The 24,893-nt window shown below is 37.7% G+C and overlaps 1 protein-coding gene across 1 annotated transcript in view; it reads left to right on the forward strand.

Annotated features, from left to right (window-relative positions):
• Positions 1–4,196: 4,196 nt before the first annotated feature.
• DPY19L3 (dpy-19 like C-mannosyltransferase 3) overlaps positions 4,197–24,893 on the forward strand; it is a gene marked incomplete at its 3' end in the record, with an annotated part of 36,102 nt that continues 15,405 nt past the window's right edge. Inside the window, exons 1-12 of the mRNA XM_082005470.1 lie at positions 4,197–4,293; positions 5,850–5,992; positions 7,545–7,678; positions 15,124–15,214; positions 16,063–16,184; positions 16,385–16,530; positions 18,181–18,304; positions 19,091–19,225; positions 20,850–20,981; positions 22,084–22,185; positions 23,009–23,082; positions 23,331–23,489. Coding sequence (XP_081861596.1) covers positions 5,890–5,992; positions 7,545–7,678; positions 15,124–15,214; positions 16,063–16,184; positions 16,385–16,530; positions 18,181–18,304; positions 19,091–19,225; positions 20,850–20,981; positions 22,084–22,185; positions 23,009–23,082; positions 23,331–23,489 — 1,322 coding nt within the window. The 5' untranslated portion in view covers positions 4,197–4,293; positions 5,850–5,889. The remainder of the gene's footprint in view (positions 4,294–5,849; positions 5,993–7,544; positions 7,679–15,123; positions 15,215–16,062; positions 16,185–16,384; positions 16,531–18,180; positions 18,305–19,090; positions 19,226–20,849; positions 20,982–22,083; positions 22,186–23,008; positions 23,083–23,330; positions 23,490–24,893) is intronic.

Raw genomic sequence — 24,893 nt, forward strand, 5'->3', positions numbered from 1 at the left:
TTTCTTCCCATCTTTTTCAGGGGAAAAAAAAAGTCTGCGTCAGTTGCTGTTGCTGGCCAAGGAGAGAAAAGAGAAAATACCACCAGAGTACCCATTGCTGGTGTTATGGTTTACATTTACATAAACAGGCTATTTTATTTCATTTTGTTGTTACTATTATGGCCCTGGGCCAAATACACTGAAATAAAAAAAGCTGGAGCTACAAATGAGTTTAGATGCAATGCTGCAGAATGCTGTGTCGTGCAGCTTTTTCACATTTTCTCTAATGCAAAACCTGGGAAGAAAGCTTCTGTAGTAGAAGGTGGCATCCAGATATTATGCTATTCCCTGGACTAAAATAACTTACTCACTTGAGTGTAATAAAACAGAAGAGCCTCATCAGAAGTTATTTCCCCCCCCCCCCCCGTAAATAACCCGGTCATGTGTGGTCCAACTGGCATCCCAAGACAACTTATCTGCTGCAAAGCACATGTCTTACCAGACACCTTCCCTCCTCACTAGTGCTGGCCAGCCCAGAGCTGCCGGCAGAGAGGGCACCGTGCCTGCTTAGTGAGCGTTGCAGCTTCCGCAGAACTGGGCCTGGACACAGAGCTTGTCGGGACAGAGCTGCACTGACCTCATGTTTGATGATGGTAATGCTCCTGGGAATTAGAGGAAAATGGGTTAGAGCCCTGCCACACATCAGTGGGATTTGAATCACTCTGTCCTATATCTTTGGCAAGTATTTATGGTCAAACTTACTGCAGAAAAGTTAAAGTACCATGCTACTGTTCTTTTTTTGCAGTCCCTTCTAGGCATATTTGGAAAAGAGCTGTCACACTGAGCCACTCAAAGTGAAACACCATTAACACAGTTGCCTTAATATTAGCTAGGTAAAAACCCCTCAGAATTGGTAAAACTAAGATGCTTTTGCCCAAAAGCAAAACTTCAGGCAGCTGACAAACCTTAAAAGTTGAAAAAAAAGATAACCTAGAAATGTGACATGCTTGCAGCACATCACATGGCTGCCCAACAGGAACTAAAAAGAGTGCAGGTTTAGACTCAAGAGTTTACTTAAGCAGAACTTGAGTCCTCCTCTGTTTCTGGTTCACAGTAGCTCTTTCTACAGTATTGAACGTGACAATCCAAGAGAAAACACAAATGTAAATAATATAAAGAAACTGAATTTAAAGTTTCGTTCAACCATTTCCTGTACGCTATGGTTTGTAGATGTTAGTCAAACATTTGTTGGGATTTTGGGTAACTTGGTACTAACATTAAGACTTTTCTACCATACGATCTAGTTGGAACACAATGGGCAACAAGAATATTGATAAATAATATCGTTTTGCTGCTTTGGCAAGTATAAAGCTAGCGTTAAGGTATTGTAATACTAATACAGTATTACTAATCACTTGCTACAGTTTGATGTATTTTAATTTACATTTTATAATACAATTTTTAGAGATTAATATCAATCTATAAGTTCTTTAGTTTTTCTGTATACTCACAACTTAAAACAAATCTCATTATGAACAAACGTGTTGCCTAACTAATACATTGTTTCAGTAAGAATATGTTGAATAGTAACTCTCAGGTGTAGCTCCCTCATGACGAAGGATTTTTTTCTTTTAACACTTACATTGCTCTAATCCCTGTCACAAACAAGCAGTAAAGAATGCTGTAGTGTGATACCTTCCAGCTATTACTGTATTTCAGGTGTTATCCCTAGAATATTAGGCAAAACAGCATCAGATCCATCTGTTTCGAGTACTTCCAGTCGGAAGATCAGAGCAGAGGGTTTGTCTCCCACTCCATTTTTTTTCTAGTGTTTTTCTACCCAAACACTTAGTGCAACAGGAAATACGACTTGTTAAAATATTATATGGAATTGGGGGAAAAAAGTACTTTTTCTTTTCCCTACTGTCTAATCTTCTGCTATTGGAAACTTGAACAACAGGCGTTAATATTTCAAGACGATGGCTGTAGCTGATGAGTTACTCTAAAATGACTTAAAGGTAACATTTACTCTTAGGTACATTAACCACTATGTAAGGCTGCTTAATGCTTTTCTGTTAGACAAACTGTTCTCAGTTCACAGTGCCAATTGCACTAGTAGTTCAGGAATGTCAGTGCAATTTGTACTGCTGGTAATCTGCAATCGTTTCCACCAAATGGAAAACTTCTTCAACTGACTGTAGTAATTTGTTTATCACATACAAATATATTGCATATACACACAGTAGAAATAAGATGACTGTTAACTCCCCCTTTTCCCAGTACTACTGCCTGTCGGCAACCATGCTACACAGCCTGCCATTTAGTTCAAGACAACATCTATGCAAGTTTTGATCCTACAGACAACAGGCCTTTAGTCATCCCAAATTTATTGAATGTGCACAATTACCAGATTTCTAAAGCTCTTAAATGATTATGTTTTCTAAACCGTTTCCGCAACTTTCTGTTCTGTGTAGATTTTACTTTGCATTGGCCTCTTTACAGATAGTGGATGAACAGAACTTCTGTTGTAGGAAACATCTTCCACAGCATTCCCTTTCTCAGAAATTTAAGTACATTATCTGACCCCCTTTACACAAAAATGTACACACCCTCAAGGTATTTTTTCCTTTATTTGCCCTGTAAAATTGCTTGTACGATCTGTATACAATATGTTCATTTTAACAAACACCTGACATGTATGATGTGGCAATGATGCTATTAGTGATAAAAATAAAGTAAATCTAATGCCCATTGTAAAGCCCACAATTCTTCAGTTTCCATATTCTTAAGCATCCCCCACAAATATATCACCTGCCTTATTCCTAAAAAAAAAAAAAAAAAAGTATGTGTAGTCTGATTGTTGTAAATGGACTTACAGTAGAATTTTTTAACTATTAGGAGAGATTAATCAGAGGAAGTAAGAGAAAATCATTGTTTGTTCTAACAAATACTTAAAAAACATACTAAATGTGCAAAGACAGTGAAAAATTTCCTGATTTCTAATTTCAATGATGATTACTAGTTACACAGTTCGCTTGGCACCTCTGAGCATGTTCTCTATGACTTTCATGCATCTTGCTCAAAATACTGACTTTACCAATGAACCAAGGTTGTGGAATGAAAAGAAAAAAAAGTAAGTATTGATGGACTGTAAAATGGTGATGGAAAATCAACTGAATATTGTCCTGAAGAGGTGAACTCTTATCCCTTCCCGTTCCACTGAATTTGTATGGATTATCAGGAAATGGGCTTTCTGTGATAGGATCTGGGAGCTGCCATGTTGGTAAAGTCTTTATGGGGATTTTTTTTTCTGTGATAACTATCTTTAAAGACACTGCAAATAGAAGTTACAATAAAGAATTATTGTAAGGGTAGGCTGTACCTGTTAAGTAGAAAAAAGTTTGGTGTTGCCGTTGTCTTTCTGCTACACAGAGATAAAGGCCATTCCCCCCCCCCCCCCCCCCCCCCCCTCCCCCGTTGCATGTTTATGCTGCAGTTAATCGAGAAATACAATGGAGCTTATAATGAACTGAATACAAATACGACTCTGCTGTTTCGGATGCTCATTTCAATTAAAAAATCACTTCACATGTGTTTGAAAGTACACCTGTTTGAAAAAACAAAACAAAAAAAAAAACCCACTAAAGATGAATTTCCTGTCACTATTTAGCAGAGAATCTTCCCCGCCCGCCCCCGCCCAGCGGGACGGGCCGCCGCCGCCGGCAGGCTGCAGGAGGCGCGGGGAACGGCCAGTCTCCCCGGCCGGGCTGACCGCACCGTCACGGCCCGGCGCGAGGGCGGCCCGGGGAAGGCGCTGGCCCCGGCCCGCTGCAAGCCCGCCCTTTGACATCTGAACGACGTAGAACCCTTTCGGGGTGGGGACACACGACTGCGAGACTGTGGCGATCTCGCCTATCTCCGCTTTCGCAAACCACCTCGTCCCCGCCGTACTTCTTTCCGCGGAGCCCGGAGGCAGCTGCGGGAGCCGGACGCGCTCCCGGGCCCCTGCCGAGGAGCGGGCCGCCCCGCCCGCAGCCCGCCCACGCCCCCAGGGCCGCAGCTCCTCCCCGCGCGGGCCTCTCCTGTCCGGCGGCGGCTGCCTGCCCGCCTGCCTACCGGCGCGCCCCTGCCCGCGTCCGAGTCCCGCGCCCCGGCTGCCGCAGCCTCACCGCCCCGCCTGACAGGGGCGAGCAAAGGCCGCCCCGCCCGCCTCCGCCCCGCCGCGGTGGCGCCCGGACGGTTCCGCGCAGGCAGCACCGGTAAGAGAAGCCGCCGCCCCGCTGCAGCGACCCGCGGCCCTCGGAGCGCCGGCAGGTATCGGACCCGCAGGGGTATGCGGAGGGGAAGGGGAGGAGACGGGCGGACGCCGAGGCGCCGCCGAGCAGGCCGCGCCGGGCCGCGTAGGCCGCAGCGAGCCGCGCCGGTGGCGGCGGGAAGGCGGCGCCGTGTGGAGCTGCACGCGCCCCGCGGGGCCCGCCCCGGCCGACGAGGGAGCTGTGGCTCCAGGCCCGGCCCTCCCGCCTCCCGTTCCCGCCTTTGCCCAGCCCTCGCAGCCGCTTCCCTCTGCCCATCGGGCCGCGGCGGCCCAGGCGCGCTCGCCTTCGGCCGCCCTCTCGCCTGTCCGCCGCGCTGCCCCGCCGCCACCGACGGCCGCGCCCCGGGCCCCCCCCCATCGCGCCCGCCGGGCCCGGCCTGCTGCCGCAGAGCCTGCCCCCGCCCCAGGCCTCGCTCGCCTCACCTCAGGCGGCTGTGGGGACGGAGGCGGGACGGTCCCTTCCCGGCGCCTTGTGGAGGCTTTCCCCGCCTGTGCCGGCAAAACCGATCCCTTCGGCATAAGGCGCTGCGGAGCGCTGGCTGAGACTGGCAGTGCGAAGAAAGAGCGTGGTGATGATGAGCGTGTTGCCCGTATTAATTAATTGTTAGGTTTCCTATAAACCAGTTATTTAAAAACAACTTAGATAAATGGTCACATAGTTCCCTCTGTGTTTTCCCAGGCATGCGGGAAAGACGTGAAGCTAATCCGCTGCAAAAGCATTAAAACAAGAAAGTTGTGCGGTTGAGATGTGTTTCTTAGAGCATTAGCATTACCATTACCAGTCAGTTACACCGGTGGTAACACAAATACCGGTGTTTGCACTCTGGGAGCGGTAGCAGATTTTTGCATTCAGGATGGGACATCATGGATTTTCAAATGCAGAGTGGCAGGTTGAAGCAGTTTTATGTATGGACCATCCTCATAGAGCAGAGAGCACCTGGGAATTGACAGGAATGACTAGCTGCTGCTCTCTTTGTCTCTTTTGTAATGTTCTCAAATTTTATGGTGCTTTAATAGTATAAAACATCAAAGATTTTTTTAACACTGTCTCTCTAGTTTTTTATAGCGCATGTTCTCTGGCATCATTTTTGCATTTTATGGCCCCCTTTTTCAGGATTTCCTGAAAGCCAAGATTTAAACAACTGCTTTTCTGTTTTAGGTGCCCAACTAAAATGCCCTAAAAGGACTAATTTTTCTTTGAAGGGCTTACACTTTTTCAAAGAAGTGGAGCCTGGTGTGCATTTTGAGTCAAGGGCCAAAAGCGAGGGCAGTCAAAATAATGAATTGTTCTGAAAACCGGTTCAACAGTATGTAAAATTGTGAACTTAAAGACTTTACAAATTTAAGATAATGTTTTCTGTACTTTCATTTGCACTCAGAGTTGTACAAATTTAAAAAAATCTTGTGTTTTCACAAGATACACTTCAACTACAAGATGGTTCTGTATGTCAAAGTTTCTCATGGCAGTAAACTATGGTTTGGTTTTCAGATATTTCATACAGTATTAAGTGAATGTTTGGATAGGAACATGCGTTGCTTGTATGTGTCCATTTAGGAGTCAGACTGAAGAATAATGCATAAAAGTGACTGACATCATGACAACCATAAGACAGAGAAGGGTTGAAAAAGGCACAGAAGCAGCTGAAGATCAGCCTTCAGAGGAGAAGAATGTGAAGCCTGATGGGAAAATTCTGTCTGGTGCGTAATGAAAAGGATTGTAACATTACGGCTTTTTAGTGGTGGTTAGATTTTTGGTATCCATCCTAAGCACAGTTTAGAACTAGGTATGTACCAAATACATTTTCATACTTGAATATTTATCACCAAAAATAATTGGATGAGACAGAGGACATGCAGATTACTGCATGTCAACCTCATCTGTATTTTAAAACCCTAATTTATGGTGAGAACTTTTTTTTTAAATTTTAGTATCAGTGACATGCTATCAGATTTCATATGCCTTAAACAAATCCCAGTTGAAATCATTGGTAACATAAAAGGATTTGAAGACCTCTGAGTTGTATTAAATATAAGCAGATTGCATATGGAATGCAAATTTAACTGCAAACCCTTGGTTTTTTACTATAGGACAGGCTAGCTAGGTAAATTTAAGAGAGACATTAAATGTCTTAATTTGAGGATCTGTTTAAGTAATGAAATACTGACAGCGTTTTTGTTTGGAATTATAACTTTAGAGTTGGCAAAGTTTTGTGTTTTGTTTTTGGTTTTTTTTTTTAACTAACTTATTTTGAGGGATGTTTTGATCTAAATTCCAAACATTTCTATATATGCAGTTTGGGTAGATGAAAAGAAAGTTACATTGTTGTTTCCACACAAGGACACTTAGGCTAAATACAAAATGGGGAGATGGTCATAGTCCTCATCCAGCCCAGCTCTCAATTTGGTTGAATTGCATATTTGGTACCCATTATGTAGATGTCACACACAGTGAGAAATAGCCATTTCAAAGATACAATTCCAGATCACTAAGATCCATACTAAGCCTTATATCACCATTTTAAAAAAAAAACAACAACAACAACAAAAAACAAAACAAAAAAACCCAACAACTAAAAAAACCAGGAACGTAAGCGTACAGTAAATTGATTATGTTGCCTAGAAATGCAACCTTTCTTTCCCATCATTCCATCTATAATCTTATTCTGTTGTCAACAGGAGGTGGTCTGCAATTCAAAGCATGACAACATTATCAAAGGCTGCTTTGGCTGCTGTCCAGTCTCTTTGTGGGTATTTAGTGAGACTTTTAAACCTTCAGTGTTGTTTTTTACAAAACCAAGAAAACCCCCCAAAAACAGTCAGCTGTTTCAAGACTTTAGAGGAAGATTTTAGTTTCTTACTTTGTGATCTAACAGTCATCCTGTATTGCCTTAGTTAAAAAAGATGCCCTGGAGAATATTCCAATTTAGATTTACAAATTAGATATGGTATTTATCTAGATTTTTATATGATCGTGGTTTTCTTAAACTATAACTATATTTTACCAATTAAGGCACACCTTATTTCACTTTGCATGTAAATAAAATACTCTGGGTTATATAAAAAAAAAATAGATTTTTCTATATGAGAAAATAGAAAACACAACTCCATAAAGACCTCTTAAAACCAATTGTCCTGTTACCTACAGAATGTGAACGGTACTGGCACAGGCAACGTATAAATGAGTTTCCAAAATTCCTGTAAGTTGAATTACGTGTTTCACAATTACAGAGTGAAATATTTTTCTTCCAAGATCGTACAGGTGGAAAGCTATGGAACATTCTCTCAGTAACTGTTGGCGGAATTGTTGCTATCTCTCTTGGACTTCTTACTTCCGTTTATGTTGCTACACTGCATGAAAATGACCTCTGGTTTTCCAATATTAAGGTAACAGTCGTTTTCAGTTTCATCAGTGCTTTCATAGAGCATTAATATGAGTGTTAGTTGAAATGTCATTTATTTGTGTTTTTGTCTTGTAACTTGCTACAAAACAGAATATTTCATGTTTTAAAATTTAACCTTAAAAAAAAGCTGTGCTTCCCTTCCTACCACTTTTTAAATACTTGATAATTTCTGTAAATACCTTTCCCCATTTTTTTCTCTAAAAGCATTGCTACACAGCTCCTGCCTAAGTTGTAGTTATGGTTCTTCCAACCATTGATCATTATCTAGAATAGAATTTCAACAATCTATTATATGTTGCTTTATAATCATCTTTCTTTTATCCGAAACAATTCAAAATCAAACAAGTAACAGTTAAAATAAACAATATGCAAGATCCTGGCATATAGTTCTTTAATTGTATTTATACTGTGATCCTGTAATACAGTTTAGGCACAGTCTCTAACTATTCGATACTAATTTTATATAATGTTACCCTAAATGTCCAAACCTCAAAACGTATTTCAGACATTCACCAATGTGAAACCAACATTTACACTGTAGGAGATTTTTCATTCCCAAGATCCAGGACTGACTAGTTTTTTCCTGGAATCACTGCATGGGAAAATAATGCAGCTGTACACATACCTAAATTTAACCAGAGAAAAGAAACGGGAGTAATTTTTCTTTTAGATGCCTAAAATTCACTCTGTTAGGCCTATATATTATGTTACTCAAAGAGTATGGATATTTAATTGGAATACTTGCATTGCAACATGTCTTTCCTATACTACACACTTTTTCTGTCCCAGAAACATTTACATACCCGTAATAAAAACAGTTGGCACTTACTGAAACAATTGCTGTTGTGTTATACTTGTAATACTGTTTGGTAATGACTGTCATCTTTCTTTGAATATATAGATAGATTGTATATATACTGAATGTACACCTTAGGTTTGCCTTTTCCTTCTGAAAGCAAGTATTGATTAATTCTACAGGTGGTGTATATTTTGAAGTACAAAAAGGCATGGACTTGTGGCAATGTATGAACATAACGCATACAGCATTTTTTTTGTTGAACTGATACAGAGGGACACAAAGTTCACTGGGAGAAGCAGGTCTGTGGTTGCAATTAAGTTGCCACTTAATGGATGGAATGCTAATTTTATTTGATAATTATTGTTTTCATTTTAAGTACACTAGAATGGCATTAGATATCAAAACTGAAATAAAACCCCTAGATCTTTCTAGTCTGGATTCTGTTGTCTCTCTATCTCTCATTTCACCTAAGGAGTGGATATGATAACTAGTAACATTGGAACATGATGAACAGTACGTTCATCGACCAGCAGGTTAAAGGAGAAAGAGAGGCAGATATTCTCTGATCTCACATTATATCTTCTTCAGTAAAATATTAACTCCACCAGATAATGCATGTGGCTACAGTGCTAATTTTAAGCTGATAACAACACGAAAACCTTTAATGACATTTCAGATATTATCTAGAGATAAAATAACCAGTTGTAACACAGCCAAAAGTGATCAGGCTTCATACATACTCCTGCTTTTTGGAGCTGTGTGTTCACTGAGCGTATACTGTTTGTGTTTTGCATGTACACACTCTCAACTTAGATTATTTCTAAGGATATCATCCCAAATAGAAGGCTATAGCTCTTAACTTGATTGATCAGACAAATACAATTTATTTTGTAAACACTTAACGTCCAAAGCAAGATTCAAAAGTACTTTTAAAGATTTGTTCTCCAGTTATTTATTACAGCTTGAAACCAAACAGGTAGCATCCCCTGCAGTTTATTTGCAAATACAAAGAAGGTTGAGGTTGAGTCAAGTCTTATCAAATTTTCTGCAACTGTCTGCCAAGTCACACTCTGACTGTCCTTTCACTTTGATTAACACAAAGCTTTCTAAGGTTTTGCTGTTAATTTAGTCAAAGATTGTTTTCAAGCCAGTATCCATATCAGAGCATTTTGTGGCCATGAAACTAGCAAGATTAGAAATCTAAGCTATATATTTTGATATACTTTCTCTTAACTAAGCAGAGAAGAAATACGTTAGAATATATGTGGATGAGATAATGTTTAAACAAAACACTGTTTTATGAGTAGTATGGGAGGAGAAGACTGCATATGAAGAGCCTGTGAAATTTCCTGCAAAGCCGAGACAGGAAGGCTCATCCTAACAGCTGTAAAACAGTGTATAGACATCTCTGTGCATATATGTGTGAGTGGACATTGTACTATCTCTAGGTGTATGTACATGTTTTCCAGCATTTCTGAATTGGCTAATCTTAAAATTACAGCATGTACCATATACTAATCAGAGACAACAATAAAATACACAATGGAACAATTGGAGATCCTCAAGAATTATGTTGAAAATAAATGGAAATTTTGCTTTTTTTCCTCTAACATTTTGTAGTTTGGCCGAAGCATATATTTTTGCATATACTAGCTGAATTTTCTAAAAATTTTGAATGAGGTAAGTTTTATTTCAAGGTGTAACCCAGCCCTAATTCTCAGAAGGGAGACTGTGGTGTAATCCTTGGCACACAGTTATTGTGTGCCTCACTTAATGTAAGTCCAGAACTTATTTTGTTTTATTTTGTTTTTATTAAACATTACATGTAGAAGAAATGGAAGGAATACTAATAAACGTTCAGTGTTTCATTAACCCCCATGCCTATGAAACACAGTTGTGCACCACCACTGCTCTGAAACATAGAAAAGAAAATAAATTCTAAATCAGTTATGTTTCTATACATTTTCAATTAGTAACTTCAGTTACTCTGAATTGTCTGTAAACAGTGCAAATTTGGGGATTTTATGTTACTGAACTGTGATGTAAAAATTATGTAACATATCACCCCCCTGAACTTTTTTCCTTTCTTCCAATTAGCTACAATTAGTCAAATTATAAGAATTAATACACAGAGTATGTATGGCTACTAAATTAATATAGTGAGACATAATCTGGGCTTCCCAGTTCAAGAGAGACAGGGAACTTTTGGAGAGTCCAGTGGAGGGCTACAAGGATGATTAAGGGACGGGAACATCTCTTGTATGAGGAAAGGCTGATAGACTGGGGGCTGTTTAGCCTGGAGAAGAGAAGGCTGAGAGGGGACCTTATAAATGTCTATAAATATCTGAGGGGTGGCCGTCAGGAGGATGGAGCCAGTCTCTTTTCAGTAGTGCCCAGTGACAAGACAAGGGGCAATGAGCACAAACTGCAGCACAGGAAGTTCCACCTCAACAGGAGGAAAAACTTCTTTACTGTTGAGGGTGACAGTGCGCTGGAACAGCCTGCCCAGAGAGGTTGTGGAGTCTCCTTCTCTGGAGACCTTCAAATCCTGACTGGATGTGTTCCTGTGCAACCTGCTGTAGGTGATCCTGCCTTGGCAGGGGGGCTGGACCAGATGATCTTCAGAGGTGCCTTCCAACCCCTGCCATTCTGTGATTCTGTGATGGGAGGCTTGTTTTGTCGTTTTTTACTTTTATGTGAAGCTACTCCTCTCTTTGTGCATCAGTAGAAGGAGGTCTGCAGTGTTTATCTGACACTTTTGCACTAAACTAGGCAGAGGTTTTTACACATACCATTTAGGTACAAAAGGTGGAATTTTTGTTCTGAAGACCCCATTGATACATGAACATCATGATTGCTTCGTTTCAAAATTGTGCAGTTTGCCAAATGTATTCAGCCCTAAAAATGGAAAGTAAAAAGTAACTGAAGTCACAACTTGCACGTTCACTTGTAGTGATTGCTTTTCTGTAATTTCAATTGCAATGCATAGAAAGGTCAGTTTTGGGTGTCTTCCAGCAATGGTTCACCCAGCTAGAAAAACTGTTCTGTGGTTGTTATACTGTTTTGTTCTGTTTTGAATATGGCTTTCAACAGTGCGTTGGTTTCAGCTGCTGCAGTATGCGTGAATCTTGTTCTTATTTGCTAATAAATATGCCTGCTGTTATAAGTTTGCCATGGTCATTGGAGAAGGATGTGCTATTGTTTCCTTATCAGAAAAACTGCAAATGCAGACCTCAGAGTGGATTATGCTATGAAAGAGGTACATGATTGGTGTTGTTTTGGTTTGGTTTTTTTTTAATCCCAAGACCTCCTGAAAGAACTATTGAAAGAAAATGAGGATGCAGAATACCATGTCACATAGTCAGAAGCTGTGTTTGTGTACACTTCCAGCAGGGGTCACAGAAGGTTATAACCACTTAACTTGACCAAACAGTTTTGAAGAAAAAAGTTTGAATCTTCTCTCACATGCATTAATACAACAAAGATTTGTGTTTGTGATGGTGAAAGCCAAAACAGATTTCTTAGCCAAAAATCCTTTCTCAGTTTTCTGAAAACTTTCTGGCACTACACATATAAAACAGCTTGTCTATTTTCAGTAATTTTGAACAGCAGTTTAGTGACTCCTCCTCAAGTACAGTATCTTTTGGGAACAGGATCTACTATGAAAATAATACAGTGGGGGGGGTGGCGAGGGGAGAATTGCATCACCTCTTCTGTTAGCTGTTATATGGCTCGTTCAAATGCAAGTGCTGAAGAAACCTTGAACAGGAATGAGCCAAGGCCACATAGCAAATTAACACTGTAAAACAAACAGGTAAACTTCAGAGCTTTCATTTGTTCTTCATCCCTCCTCAGTAAGCATTTAAACTACTATTATTGAATTTTCCTCTAACAAAATTGCTGCTTGCAAGAAGTCAGGAATAAAAATATCAACTCTTAAATATTTCAGACATGCAGGATAAAAATCCTGGGATTTGTCTTCTGAAGTGCTTTTATTTTCCCTTTTTACATTTTGTATAAGAGAAGGATGGAAAAAAGGCAGGGAAATGGGTAGCCAGCTAATTAGTACTCTACAAAGTGAATGCGTAAGCCATAAAGAGAAGGAGGGCAGTCCAATACTTTGGTGGTACTCTCCAAAGAAGTAAGTGGTGTGTGGTTGTGGGTACTAGATCAAAAGTCCGTTCTGAGTAGGAACCATGCTGTTCTAACAGATGGGCATGAGGTTAGCCAGCCAAGAGACAATGTACAAGGATTAAGTAAGTTTGCTGAAGGCATGATTTGCAACTGGGAACATTGATAGCAGCTGTCTGTATTGAGTGCCCACTTGTATGGTTGAGACAATTTTCAAATCTTTCTGATCTTAAATTGAACAACTGAAAAATATTTTCAATTACACAAATTGTGCTTTAGCTTTGTCAAAAAAGAAAAGTAACTGGAGCTTTGCTTATTCTCTTTATTTATAGAAAAACTCAACTCAGGCTTTGGCTGCTTGCTCAGTATTCTGAATGACTTAGTTAAGGAGTTAGTTAAGGAAACCTAAGCTCTAGAATTTTGCACTGCCCTTGAGAGGAAAAGTATTTTGTTTTGAATGCTTAATATTATTAGGATATTAGGCTACAATTGCGTATATTGAAATCATATGCAACTCTTATATGTATCTTGGAGGGTAGTGTTATTTTTTTTATCCTTGGAACAGTGGTAACTTCTTTGTTAAACACTCACAAATTGAATATACAGAAAGATAAACATGTGCTCCTATAATGCCTACCCATAAGTCTGCATGTTTTTATTGACATGAATACTAGGAAAAGTATAAATTGCTGTAGAACTGGAAAAGTATTGTGAGTGAATAAAACAGATGTTATCTTAGCATGAAACAGATGTAAAACTCACTAGTGCTTGTCTCATAAAGTACAGCGTTTGGTTGAATACAGCTGGTGTGAGGATTACAAATTAATCATGTTTGAATGCATTTTTGCTAATTAGATCCCCTTCTGTGACTACTTTCTCCCCCTTAATAAATTCCAAATGTTAACATTCCTTCTTTTTTCTCTTTTTTTTTAATGAGCACTTGGAATCAACCACTTTTTGGTATTAGAAAACTTTTCAGTAGTGATGAATTTCAAACTAGCGCTCGTTCAAAAATCCAACATTCTCATTTTGCTAAGTGTGTCGCTTTTAGTATTTAGCTGGAGACTTTAATTGTGAACTTACACTGAATCAGATGCAGTTCTATCTGTTGATTTTTCTCAGACCAGAACTAATAATGGTTTAGTTTGTCAGCAGTTGACTTCAATAAAACACATGTTTTGAGAAAAGATTCTATACTGCGCAGTAGAGGAGGGAAGAACATGATTTTTTTATCTAGCTTTATGTTAGCTCTGAAATAGTATTGATTCTCTTCCAGCAAAAGAGATGGGACTGTATAAGCAAGATTAAAGTCTGGGGATTCTATGTGAGGTTGCATTAACCAGCATGGCGTTCATAAAAGTCTCAGAAAACAGGAACATTCTGTTATTTCAGTAATGTTCTTTTGTAAAGAAAGATGAATTAATAAGATTATCTTCAGAAATCTCTCTTAAATTTCTTAATGACTTGCTTACACCACATAAAGGAATCTCATCGGATTTTCAAATCTGGATATAAACCTTTTCTAACTTGCTGCTTATGAGAGAGATTTTCTGGGATGCTTCTATAGAAACTACTAAAAATACCACTAATAATAAAGCAATTTTGTATAAGATGCCTATTATTTCACTTCAGAGTGGTTGTTCATGCAGTCTTATTTTGTTTAAATGTGGTTGCCCAGAGCTCTGAATTGGTTAAACTTCATTAGGTCTTCACAACTAATGAGTTAACAAAAGGAGGTGAATTCCAAAGCAAAGATCCTGTACTGAGAGCAGTTTTCTCTAGGAGAGCTTTCATATCTCACTAGACTCTACCTACTGCAACGTCAGCCAAGAAAGAGGCATATTTACAGTTTAAATAATTTGAACATTTAAAAAATAAAAATAATTTTACCTACACCTAAAAACAAGTAAAGAATCACTTTTCTTTTAACCCAGAAGTTAAATATGAGAGTGATGAACAGCTGGCTTCCTGCAAGAAACAGCATTTAACAAGTGGGCAGCAGCATACCCTGCCAGCTGAAATATCAGAGTGGCATTATGGTGCGGTCCCAAGTATAGCACGCCGAATTAATTGGGCCTTAAGGTGGCAAAGCCATGGAACACTGTGGGATAGCTACATCTGGAAGAAAAGGTTAAATGCATGGAGCAAGCATATGCAGTTTTAAAGTCCAGTTGTTGGCCACTGCTCCTATCTAAACATTGAATATTACCAAAAATAGTAAGAGATCCAAAATGTTTCCGAGCAACATATCAGAATCAGAAAAGGCATATACATTTTCTCAGTTAACAGAGGCATTGACACCTCAGCCATTGGCCGCTGTCCCTAATTTGTCGATGTATTTTACCTTTACTTAAACTAAGTTGCTTAGAATGCATGAATCCAAAGACTCAGGCCACTGTCAGTTTCCCTGGTGCAGCAAGAATTTGAGTTGAAGGCAACTTCGTATGGTTGTGAAAAGCAAATGGAAAGTGAATTTACTATTGAACTTTCCCTTGCAGGAAGTCGAAAGAGAAATTTCATTCAGAACAGAATGTGGACTTTATTATTCCTACTACAAACAGATGATTCAGGCTGCTTCCATCCAGCAAGGTATTGTAAACTGTAACGTAAGTTTTACTTCGTGTTGGCAGCTGACTATTTTTAATACTTTTTCAAATATAGTTGAGAACAAGGAATACCATAACTGTGAAAAATAGTGTAACAATTGTACTGGAGACAGATTTATTCTGTTCATACGCCAAGGAGCCACTAAGTTACGGACATCATAAATTTCACAATGATACACTGGTTTCTGTGACACACCTTCACGTTCTGATGGAGGCAGTCACTTTGAGGGACAGCTCTCGTATCTTACAGTTTCATCCTTGCTGGTTTATTCAGTATATTACTTTCATTTTTATTCTCTTGTTTAATTTGAATTATTAGCTATTTTTGGGAAGGGCAATTTTTTGCTCTGTGCCTGGACAGTAAGTGACACAATGAGCAGCTTCCAAGGAAATGATATACGATGATGGAGTTTTCTGTGGCAGTCTCGTGTTTTCCAGATACTTAACTGTTGCTCCCTAGCAATTTTGCTTATACTACACTTTTGTCAATAGTAACATCACCTGCATTCAAAGTAGTGACAAGAATGTTTCTCAAGATCCAATATGTGCCACAGATTCTATGCTAGGAATGTAAGGGTAAAAATAAATGTTCTATACATTACTAAATGCATAGTACTTGAATTAGCACTCTGAGTCACATTCGAAGCAGGGAAACTGAAGACCTCAGAAGGTCATGTTGATTCAGAGGTGATGTGGTCTGAATCCTTGACTCAAAGTTTGCAGTTTTTGATGACAGATCCTAAAATACCTTTGAAAAAGTTATTCACTGTTCAAATGAAGATGGAGGGGGAAAATGACAATCTCCTATTTCAATTTCTCTTTATCGTTAAGGTTTACATGGTTTAGTATATGACAATAAAACTGAATCTGTGAGGACAATTAACATACTTGAAAGAATGAATGTTTACCAGGAGGTGTTTCTCAGCATTCTGTATAGGATTCTTCCAATTCAGGTAGGCATTTATTTATGGCTTTAGATTGTAAGTGCATTATGAAGATTGCGCAGTGAATCATAGCTCCCCTTTTTAGTTCTTTTCTAATTAGAAATATTCCCGATACCTTTTTAATTTGTAAAAGCAAAACCTAATTCATATTAAGTATAACCCCCCCCATGAGCGTTTTATGTCAACAACAGTATTCTTGTGTTTTACAGCAATACCTAGAGCCCGTTTATTTTTATATCTACACTTTGTTTGGACTTCAGGCAGTTTATGTCATTGCTCTGTATGTAACAAGCTGGCTTCTTAGTGGAACATGGCTTTCAGGGTTGTTGGCAGCTTGCTGGTATATTACAAACAGGTAAGTGAGATTAAACATTTGATTTTTCTAAAATTGTGCCTCATGTCAAAGGTAAGGCATTAAACCTTCAAATGCATGATTAATTGGACAAAAAATAAAATTATAAGGCCTCTCCAGATTAGCCAGAAAATGGAAAAAATGTTTACATAAGACAAAATAATCAGAAATGAGCTGACATTGCAGACTAGGATTTTAAAGTTTCAAGAAGTTGGAGTAGAAAAATTTGCCTTAAGTTGGTCTCTGAAAGTGGGCTACATCTTTCAGATGTGTCTGAATCTCCAGACGATGTATCCTGTCTTCTCCAGCCTAGGATCCCTTAGGTGTTAAAGACACCTACATATATGCCCTTCAGGTCTCTCCCCACTGCCCCACACCCAACTTCCAGGGATTCCTTCAACAACCCAAGATCATCAGAAGCTCAGCTTCTCTGTTCCCTTATTCCTGTAGGCATCTCTTGCACTAAGACTCAGAGGAAAAAAGATGGCAATTGAGCTGTTGTAGTGCTTTATCACTTGAATTCTCAATTTGGAGAGAAAGAAGTGGCTTTAGGCCAGCAGTAAGCTGCTGGCATGAAGCTAAGACTGGTGACGCAGGCTGTTATCTGTAACTTAATCAAAAAAAGTATAGTGTCAGTTCTATCAAAACTGTTTGATATGTTCATCAGCAGTTGTAAATAAATTTATCTGCAAGCATGTCAATTACAGAATAGTTACAGGTATATAGTGGTAAAACGTTTCTTTCTCCAAAGAAGAAAGTAATTAAACAATACCTGCAATGTGCAGTAGTTCACATGTTTATTTCGTGAGGTCATCTTTTCCGTTTACAGGATATTTGGAGCAGATTTGGTTTGTCTTTCTAATAATTCATGAAAATGGAATCTTGTTGTCCTTTATGCAAACAGAATAAGTACACACAGTTGATTCAGATAAAGACTTTCTGTCCAGATGAAGTACACCTGAGGCTACTGAGTAGCTCCATTTTAGATGTTTTTTTCATCCAGCTAAGCATGTCTCAGATGTGTTGCTTACTTGCCTTTTTAGCAAACATTTTCTTTACACAAGAAAAAAGGGAATTATTTTTTGTTTATTAATTCAGGTTTTATAAATAACTGCCCTTTGGGGAACTATTACTAGCTTCCATCACATACTTTTTATATTAGAACATTCAAAAAATGACCAGAAGTTCCTAACCAGTTTAGCAGTATTCAGATCCAATGCACTGGGATCACAGTGAAGAAACTGATACCTATTTATTCTTATATGTGCTTTTTGCAAACAAAAAAATGAAGTAAAATTATCTGTGTCATGAAAACTCCACATGCTGGATTTTGGGAATGTTCTTGTTTGGAGGTTTGTTTGTTCATTATTAAATTACCCAAGCTGTGCTTCATAAGTAAGATTTAGTGCATAGTTTTAAGGTTTTTAACAGTAAGTGAAGCTAGAGTACAACATTCGAGGTACAGAAACAACAGATGACTTGCAGAACCTTCATAATCATGTTTTTTCAGAGCCAGGCATGTTGAAGGAACCGGACTGTAAAGCCTCCATTTTTAACAATAAATAGTTAAAGTGTCTGTCATTGCAACCTGTCTGTCACCAAGTTGGTATTTTATTTGTTTTAAGTTCATGAAACTGCATTTGTTTTGTACAGAATAGATACTACAAGAGTAGAATTCACCATTCCTTTAAGAGAGAACTGGGCACTACCATTCTTTGCTGTTCAGATAGCAGCCATCACATACCTACTCAGGCCTCATTTACAGCCTGTTCAAGAAGTGAGTATTTCTAACAAGTATGATGCAGTAAAATTAGTATCAGAAGACTATCTATAAAACCTAGGACAAAATCCTTAGTAAGCGTGTATACCAGTGGATATATGCACATGTACACACACACAAATCACTTATAACATTAAAAACATTAATCAGATGAGCCTTCTGTTAATTTGGATGTAGTTGAAATACAAAGGAATACATATGCTCAGCACTAGAAAAAAAAAAAGGTAAGCTCTAAAGAGTACTAGGACAGCAGTACTGTGTATTTAAGAAAACATAAGAGACTAATGCAAAGGGAGCAGGAGAAAAGCTTGTAAAGCACAAAGATTAAAGATTTTCTTTTGATTTAATTTGTTTTACAAATCTAGGACATTGTCCTGATCTGCAAGAATAAAAGCAAATTGGTGATACAGTTTCTTTGACAAACAGTTCTTAAGTTATTACTCCTCAATTTGTTCAGATAACTCTATTTATAGCATAGTAAAGCATATATTGCATGTTAATCTGTGGGCTGAAACTATCTGAGATCTCATCATTTTCTTGCAAGTGGTATTAGAATGGTAAAATACAGGCATAAGTACAAGAACCTGTAATTCCTGAAAAATGTTTATTATCCTTCAAGCAGTTATTGCAGTTAGACAACTCATATTAAAATGGATTTAAAATAAAACCAAATTAAGGTGGGTTTTGGTTGTTTTTGTTGGGGGGTGGGTTTTTCTGGGAGTTTGTTTTGTTTTTTAATGAAGGAAACTATGAAGTTGAATAAAACTTCTTCCCTCCTTCCAGAGATTGACACTTATGGCTGTGTTCATAGCAACATTTCTCTTTAGCCTGACTTGGCAATTTAATCAGTTTATGATGCTGATACAAGCATTGGCATTATTCATACTGGACTGCTTTGACATACTTCCCACAGCAAAGGTAAGATTATGTTTGGAAATAACCAAGCTTTTTTCTTTTCTATCATAAAGCTAACAGTTTTGGAGGTATTTTACTAACTAGTAGCCTGGATGCCCAAAGTAATACAGAGTATACACTGTGCTGTTTTGTGCTTTTAAGTGATCACAGTGTATATACTGCAAGTGTAAAAATGAATAATCACAAAAACACCATTTCTGATTTTCTTCAGCTGTGTGGGTTTTGGTTTTTTGTTTAGTTTATGTAATTCACTTCTATTGTTTAGGTTGTGTCTAGTTTTCTTTAGACACAGCTATGTTTTGACACTATTAATGAATTGCTTTTAAACACTATCGTAACAGTTGATGTAATACCGCAGCTTAAGCAGGTCCTCTGGAAGTGGCCAGGAAAAAAAAAAAAGTAGCACAAGAAATCTTTGCCTAAGCTGAAGCCACAACAATGTATGAATTTTGCCTCAATTTTTTTGCATTATTATGCATCCTTGCTTGAAAGTTAGGTGTAGGCTACAAAGAGGAGGAAGAAGATGGACCAGAGGGCTGAAGAGAAGCAGTTAGCTTTAGTACATTGAAATTCACCACAAAATAACATTGTTGCTGCTATGTTGCTGAACTGAATGAGCCAAAAAGTAAAACAAGCGTTACTAACAAGACACGGGGTCATTTACAGTCAATCTTAGGGAACAGAAATACACTATAGGTGATGAAAACATTGTCTTTGAATTTAATGTGAAATTCTGCTAAGATTATTTTAGCCCTTGTAAAAGCTTACACTACCTTTAAGGAAGGTTACTGTAGGATGAAGAGTAATTCATGTTAATTTCATTTTAAATTTGAAGCAGACTTGAATATTAGTGATTATATTAATTTAACTGAAAATCAGTATGGTGGCTGCATATCAAAATAAATGTGGCTTATTTAAGAGTTTCTAAACTCTTCATTTTATCTGCAAATGTAAGCTGAAGTTAGCAAGTAATATGAACGTTAATATTTATTAACAAAATATTAATAAATAATCAACTGCCTTAAAAGTTGGCAAATTACCAGCTTCATCCTGAATTATACTGAAATGGACTTACTGCACCACTCTTATTCCATATTAATTTTCCAAAAAGTACTACTTAAAAAGTCATCTGGTTTTAGTTTTGTTTGCATTCAGCTGAACATTTGTAATAGTGTAGCATAGCTTGAAAAGGACTATACTAAACTATTACGAAAAAGTTAGAGAAATCAGCTGCTGTTTAGTTACTGAACTGCACTGAGCCATAACTTTTTAGTCATAAAGACATTAGAGAGGCTACAGAAACACTTCTTTGACTAAAGAAAATGGAAAACACCTTCCAAATATTAAGTAATTAATATTTTCCTCACTCTGCAATTGTTTAACTTATCTGCTTTATTACAGCATCAAGCTTCCCTAGGTATAAAATAGGTATAAAATATTAACCTAACTAGTTCGGGACATAAATATAGAAGGGATGTAGTAATGGCTGTAAGTGTCATGATTTACTGTAAGACGATACATTTTTTGTAAAAATAATTGATATTGAAATAAATTACAAAACATACTCAAAGAAAAGCAGCTATGACTGTAAAGTTTTTTAGGCATAAAAATCTCGTTATTGTTACAGGTTATGTCGCTGTATATCATTCAGATTTCTGGATTACTGCTAGTCTGTGTCCTACAGTTCTTTAATTCTATGATTCTTGGATCATTACTTATAAGTTTTAATGCTTCTGTTTTGATAGCAAGAACAATCCAGGTAGGTACTGAAATATTTTTGTAGTACTAAATAGTGTGATATATAAAGATAAATGAGTAATTTATATGCATTATAATCTTAAATTACTAATACTAATTAGAGGAATTACTATAGCGTAGAGCAACAAAAACACTGCATGATCAAATAATGAATTCAATTACACTAACTGCAGCATAACCAAGCACATCAGACACCATAATTCTGTGATTGCTATTAACATTTACGATTGTGCCAGCTGCCATTTTGTATCCTGCAAAAAAATTGCATAAACGGACTTTATATCTGTTTCAGCAGGACTTGTATTTCTGGATCTACCTCCAACAAAACATTCTGTGAGAACTAGTTACATGTCACATTCAGTTTAGTGAAACCTATTGTTTCTTTCAAAGATTGTGATTTTTTTCCTGTATTTATAGTTCTCTTTTCTGATACTGGCATTGATGATAGCCTCTAACCAGAATATATGAACTTACAGGGCCATTCCTGCTGTCTCTCACGTGTGACCTTTTAAAATCAGGACTGTGTTTTTTATAGTTAGACAATGTCTGTGCCCATTCCAAGTTGCCTGCGAGCAGCCAAAGAACCATTCTCAGATCTGGAGGTTTGAACTGGAAAATTGCTCAAAATCCTATCAACTGACAGCTAGAGCCAGGAGACGGCTTTGCCATATTTAGGTGTAAGGCCTCCTGAATAGGTATTTCAAAAAACACACAGTACGATTGAAATGAGGGGAGTCTTGGGAGACAGCCACAGTTGCACGGGTTGCCAGCAGTTGTATAAATACAATGGGGCCACCTCTGAAGGAAGGCTGTTTGGCTAGTTACAAAACTCTGCCAGATCAACATGCTGGGGAGTTTTTATGATACCGTCCCTTCAGTTTTGTGGAAGAAATGTGTCTTTATTCTGGATACTTGGTTATGCGTACGTTTTTGCTTACTTGAACCTAATATAGATTTGATAGTAATCAGGCCTAGCAGATAAGCTATTTCAAATTATCTGTGTTGCTTTTGCTCCAAATACATACAAATAGACTGAAATACTACTACTTTCTTTCAAATACGTGGAAAAATGTACTGAATTACTAATATTTTCTCCTTCCTAGAAAAACCTAAAAAAGGGTGGCTTGCTTAATAGACTGGGGAAACTTATTCTCCATGTACTATTAGTCTTGTGTTTGACTCTCCTAATAAATAAATTAATCAAGGTAAGCAAGTAATTTTTAATACAGAAACTTACTAAATTGTATTACATTAAAAGCTGTTTGTTAATCATCTACAGTAATAGTAAATAAAAACTGGAATGAGATTTCACTGCATTTCAGAAACTGTGTTTTAGAAATGAAAGATTGTTTTGCTAATCTTTTCAGTTTGTATATTTTAAAACATACCCTTAAAACTTCATAAATTAACACCAAATAATCAAATATGTATTATAACTTGAGGCTCACTTGTAATTTTATAACAAGTGTAGATTTATACTGCATTCTGGTACTGCTAAGCATTTGCACAGTTTTTCATTGAATTTACTTTTCAGTGAATGCAGTTAAAAAGGAATACTTATTATAAAAATGTTGGAGACCATACCATACTTTTATTTGCTTCTTGCACACAGAGATATCTGCAGACGTTAGTGACAGTAACGCTTTTTCTGCTTTTGAGTTTTAGCCTCTTCAAGAGATCTATATCAACAGACTAAATTTAATACACGTGAAAATTAAAAGTATCACAGTAAGATATGATAAGTCATTGAAATAAAAAATACAGCTAAAACCAACTTGTCCTGGATAATCTTTAGGTGTAAACAAGAAACTAACCCTCACAGATATTCTAAAAAGCAAGTAACTTGCCTTTTGGACCACAGCACCGTAACTACAAACTGAATGCTTATGTGATTGCAGAGGACCCTATCTCAGTAAGCCTGTGTTGCTTCACAGTTTCATTTAAATGATGAAAAAACTGTTTACTGTGTGAAGCTTTAATTTTTTGATACTTAAAATACAATTTCCTTTCTTTTTCCCCCCTTCATAGAAAATTCTTAATCTTGAGTCAGATGAACATATATTCAAATTCCTGAAAGCAAAATTTGGATTTGGGGCAACAAGGTATGGTTTAGCTGCAATTTTACTTTTTTTATGACTTCTTTAAGTGAAGCCTGCAGGTTGTTGCTCATTTAAAATCTTGCTGATGATAAATAATGGATTTTTACCTCATGTTTATGTCATACATTCTCCTTCATAATAATCTGCACAACTGTGGCTTTGTAATTGCTTGGAAAAAAAAGGAAACTTTGGTCCTTTTTGACATCAAGTTATGAAATCCATGATGACAAGGATTATTCTTTTTTCTTTAGAGATTTTGATGCTAACCTGTACCTTTGTGAAGAAGCTTTTGGTTTACTACCATTAAACACTTTTTCAAGACTCTCGGATACTTTGCTTTTTTATGCCTACGTATTTGTTCTCTTCTTTATGACAGTAGAAGCTGCAATTGTTGCCTTTCAGAACCTCAGGTAAAATATGTTTTAAAAATATTCACGTTTATCAATTTTCTCCTCTTCAATGGCCTAAGGAACTAACAGTTGAGTACAGCATCTTCCTGTATTACTTTCCACAGGTACTAAGACGACAGTAAGACACGTAACAGAGAGGTCAAGCAAAATAAGTAACTTCCTATTAAAGTTAAAACTGTAAAGGACATCATAATACTAAACAAAGAAACATTCTCCCCTAAACTCCTTCAAGCTCTTTTGTTTGCTGTTGAAGTTTTGCAGTATGTTTAGGGTTGTGTGGTTGGTTTGGGTTTTTTTGTGGGGAGGAGAAGCAGGGGAAGGGCGTCTTTGTAGAAAACAATGTTGTTAGTTTCTTTAGTTCATCCCATTTTCCCTGTGCAAAGCACTCCCAATCAAAAGATTTCCCTGGTGGTATCCTCAGACTGCCAAGAAATGAGCTGGGATAGTCTGTGCTGAATTTCCTGTGATCTGTGTGAAGAAGCAGGAGTGGTAAACTGCACCTGTGCATCACTGCTGCCAGTTCCCATAGCTAATCTGTAGGATTTGGAGGAATTTATAGAACACTAGAAGAAAATTAGTACTGAACTGTTACTTAAAAAAAAAAAATAAAGTAAAAGTTTCATTATAGACCTCTCAGTTTTACATTTACAACTTGGGCAAAAGTTAGAAGGGGTGATATAAAACTTGATTAAGCAAAAATTCAAGGAATGTCACATAACTAAGGCCACTCATCGTAGACTTTATGGAAAACAGGATAAAAAGGGGAGAAAGAGAGAGGGAGAGGATCTAAGACATTCTGATTCTGAAACTATGTTATGATAATTGTGAAGTCGTAGTCATCTGTAAGGCATTTTGGTACTGTTCAATCAGCTTCTTAAAAAACCTACTGCATCAATCCAGTTTAAAAACAAACAAAAGACTGCAGCTCTTATTCTCTGTAATTGTAAATGTAATCCCAAACGTTGCCTTAATTTCTGACACTGCTCAGTCATCTCAATTATCCCCCACCCAGAAAAACAGGGGGAAAACCCCACATATTTAAGCAGCTTTTTTTTTGATCAGCCCTCCACATCATTCACAAAACTAGCCACATCAAGCAATAACCATTTTTTTCAGCATGTCTTTTCTGTAAACTTACTTCCAATCTATGGCTTTAGTAGCATCCAGATATAATAGCACAGCCCCACAAAACACAGTTAAGTTCTTCACTCTCATCAAAAGCCCTGTGAACCCTGTAGGAGTAGCTGCTTCAAGCAATAAACCAAGCATGCCTTCCTGTAAACAATTCTATCTCATTCTGAAACAGCTTGTTTAAACCGATTGCATTTCCAGAAAACGAGACATGAAAATAAATTCCTGATGCTGCATCAAGTTGGTGCTATCAGGCTTAATTATATCACAGAT

Source organism: Phaethon aethereus (assembly GCF_964289735.1).
Source record: "Phaethon aethereus genome assembly, chromosome: 13".
NCBI classification, from domain to species: Eukaryota; Metazoa; Chordata; class Aves; order Phaethontiformes; family Phaethontidae; genus Phaethon; species Phaethon aethereus.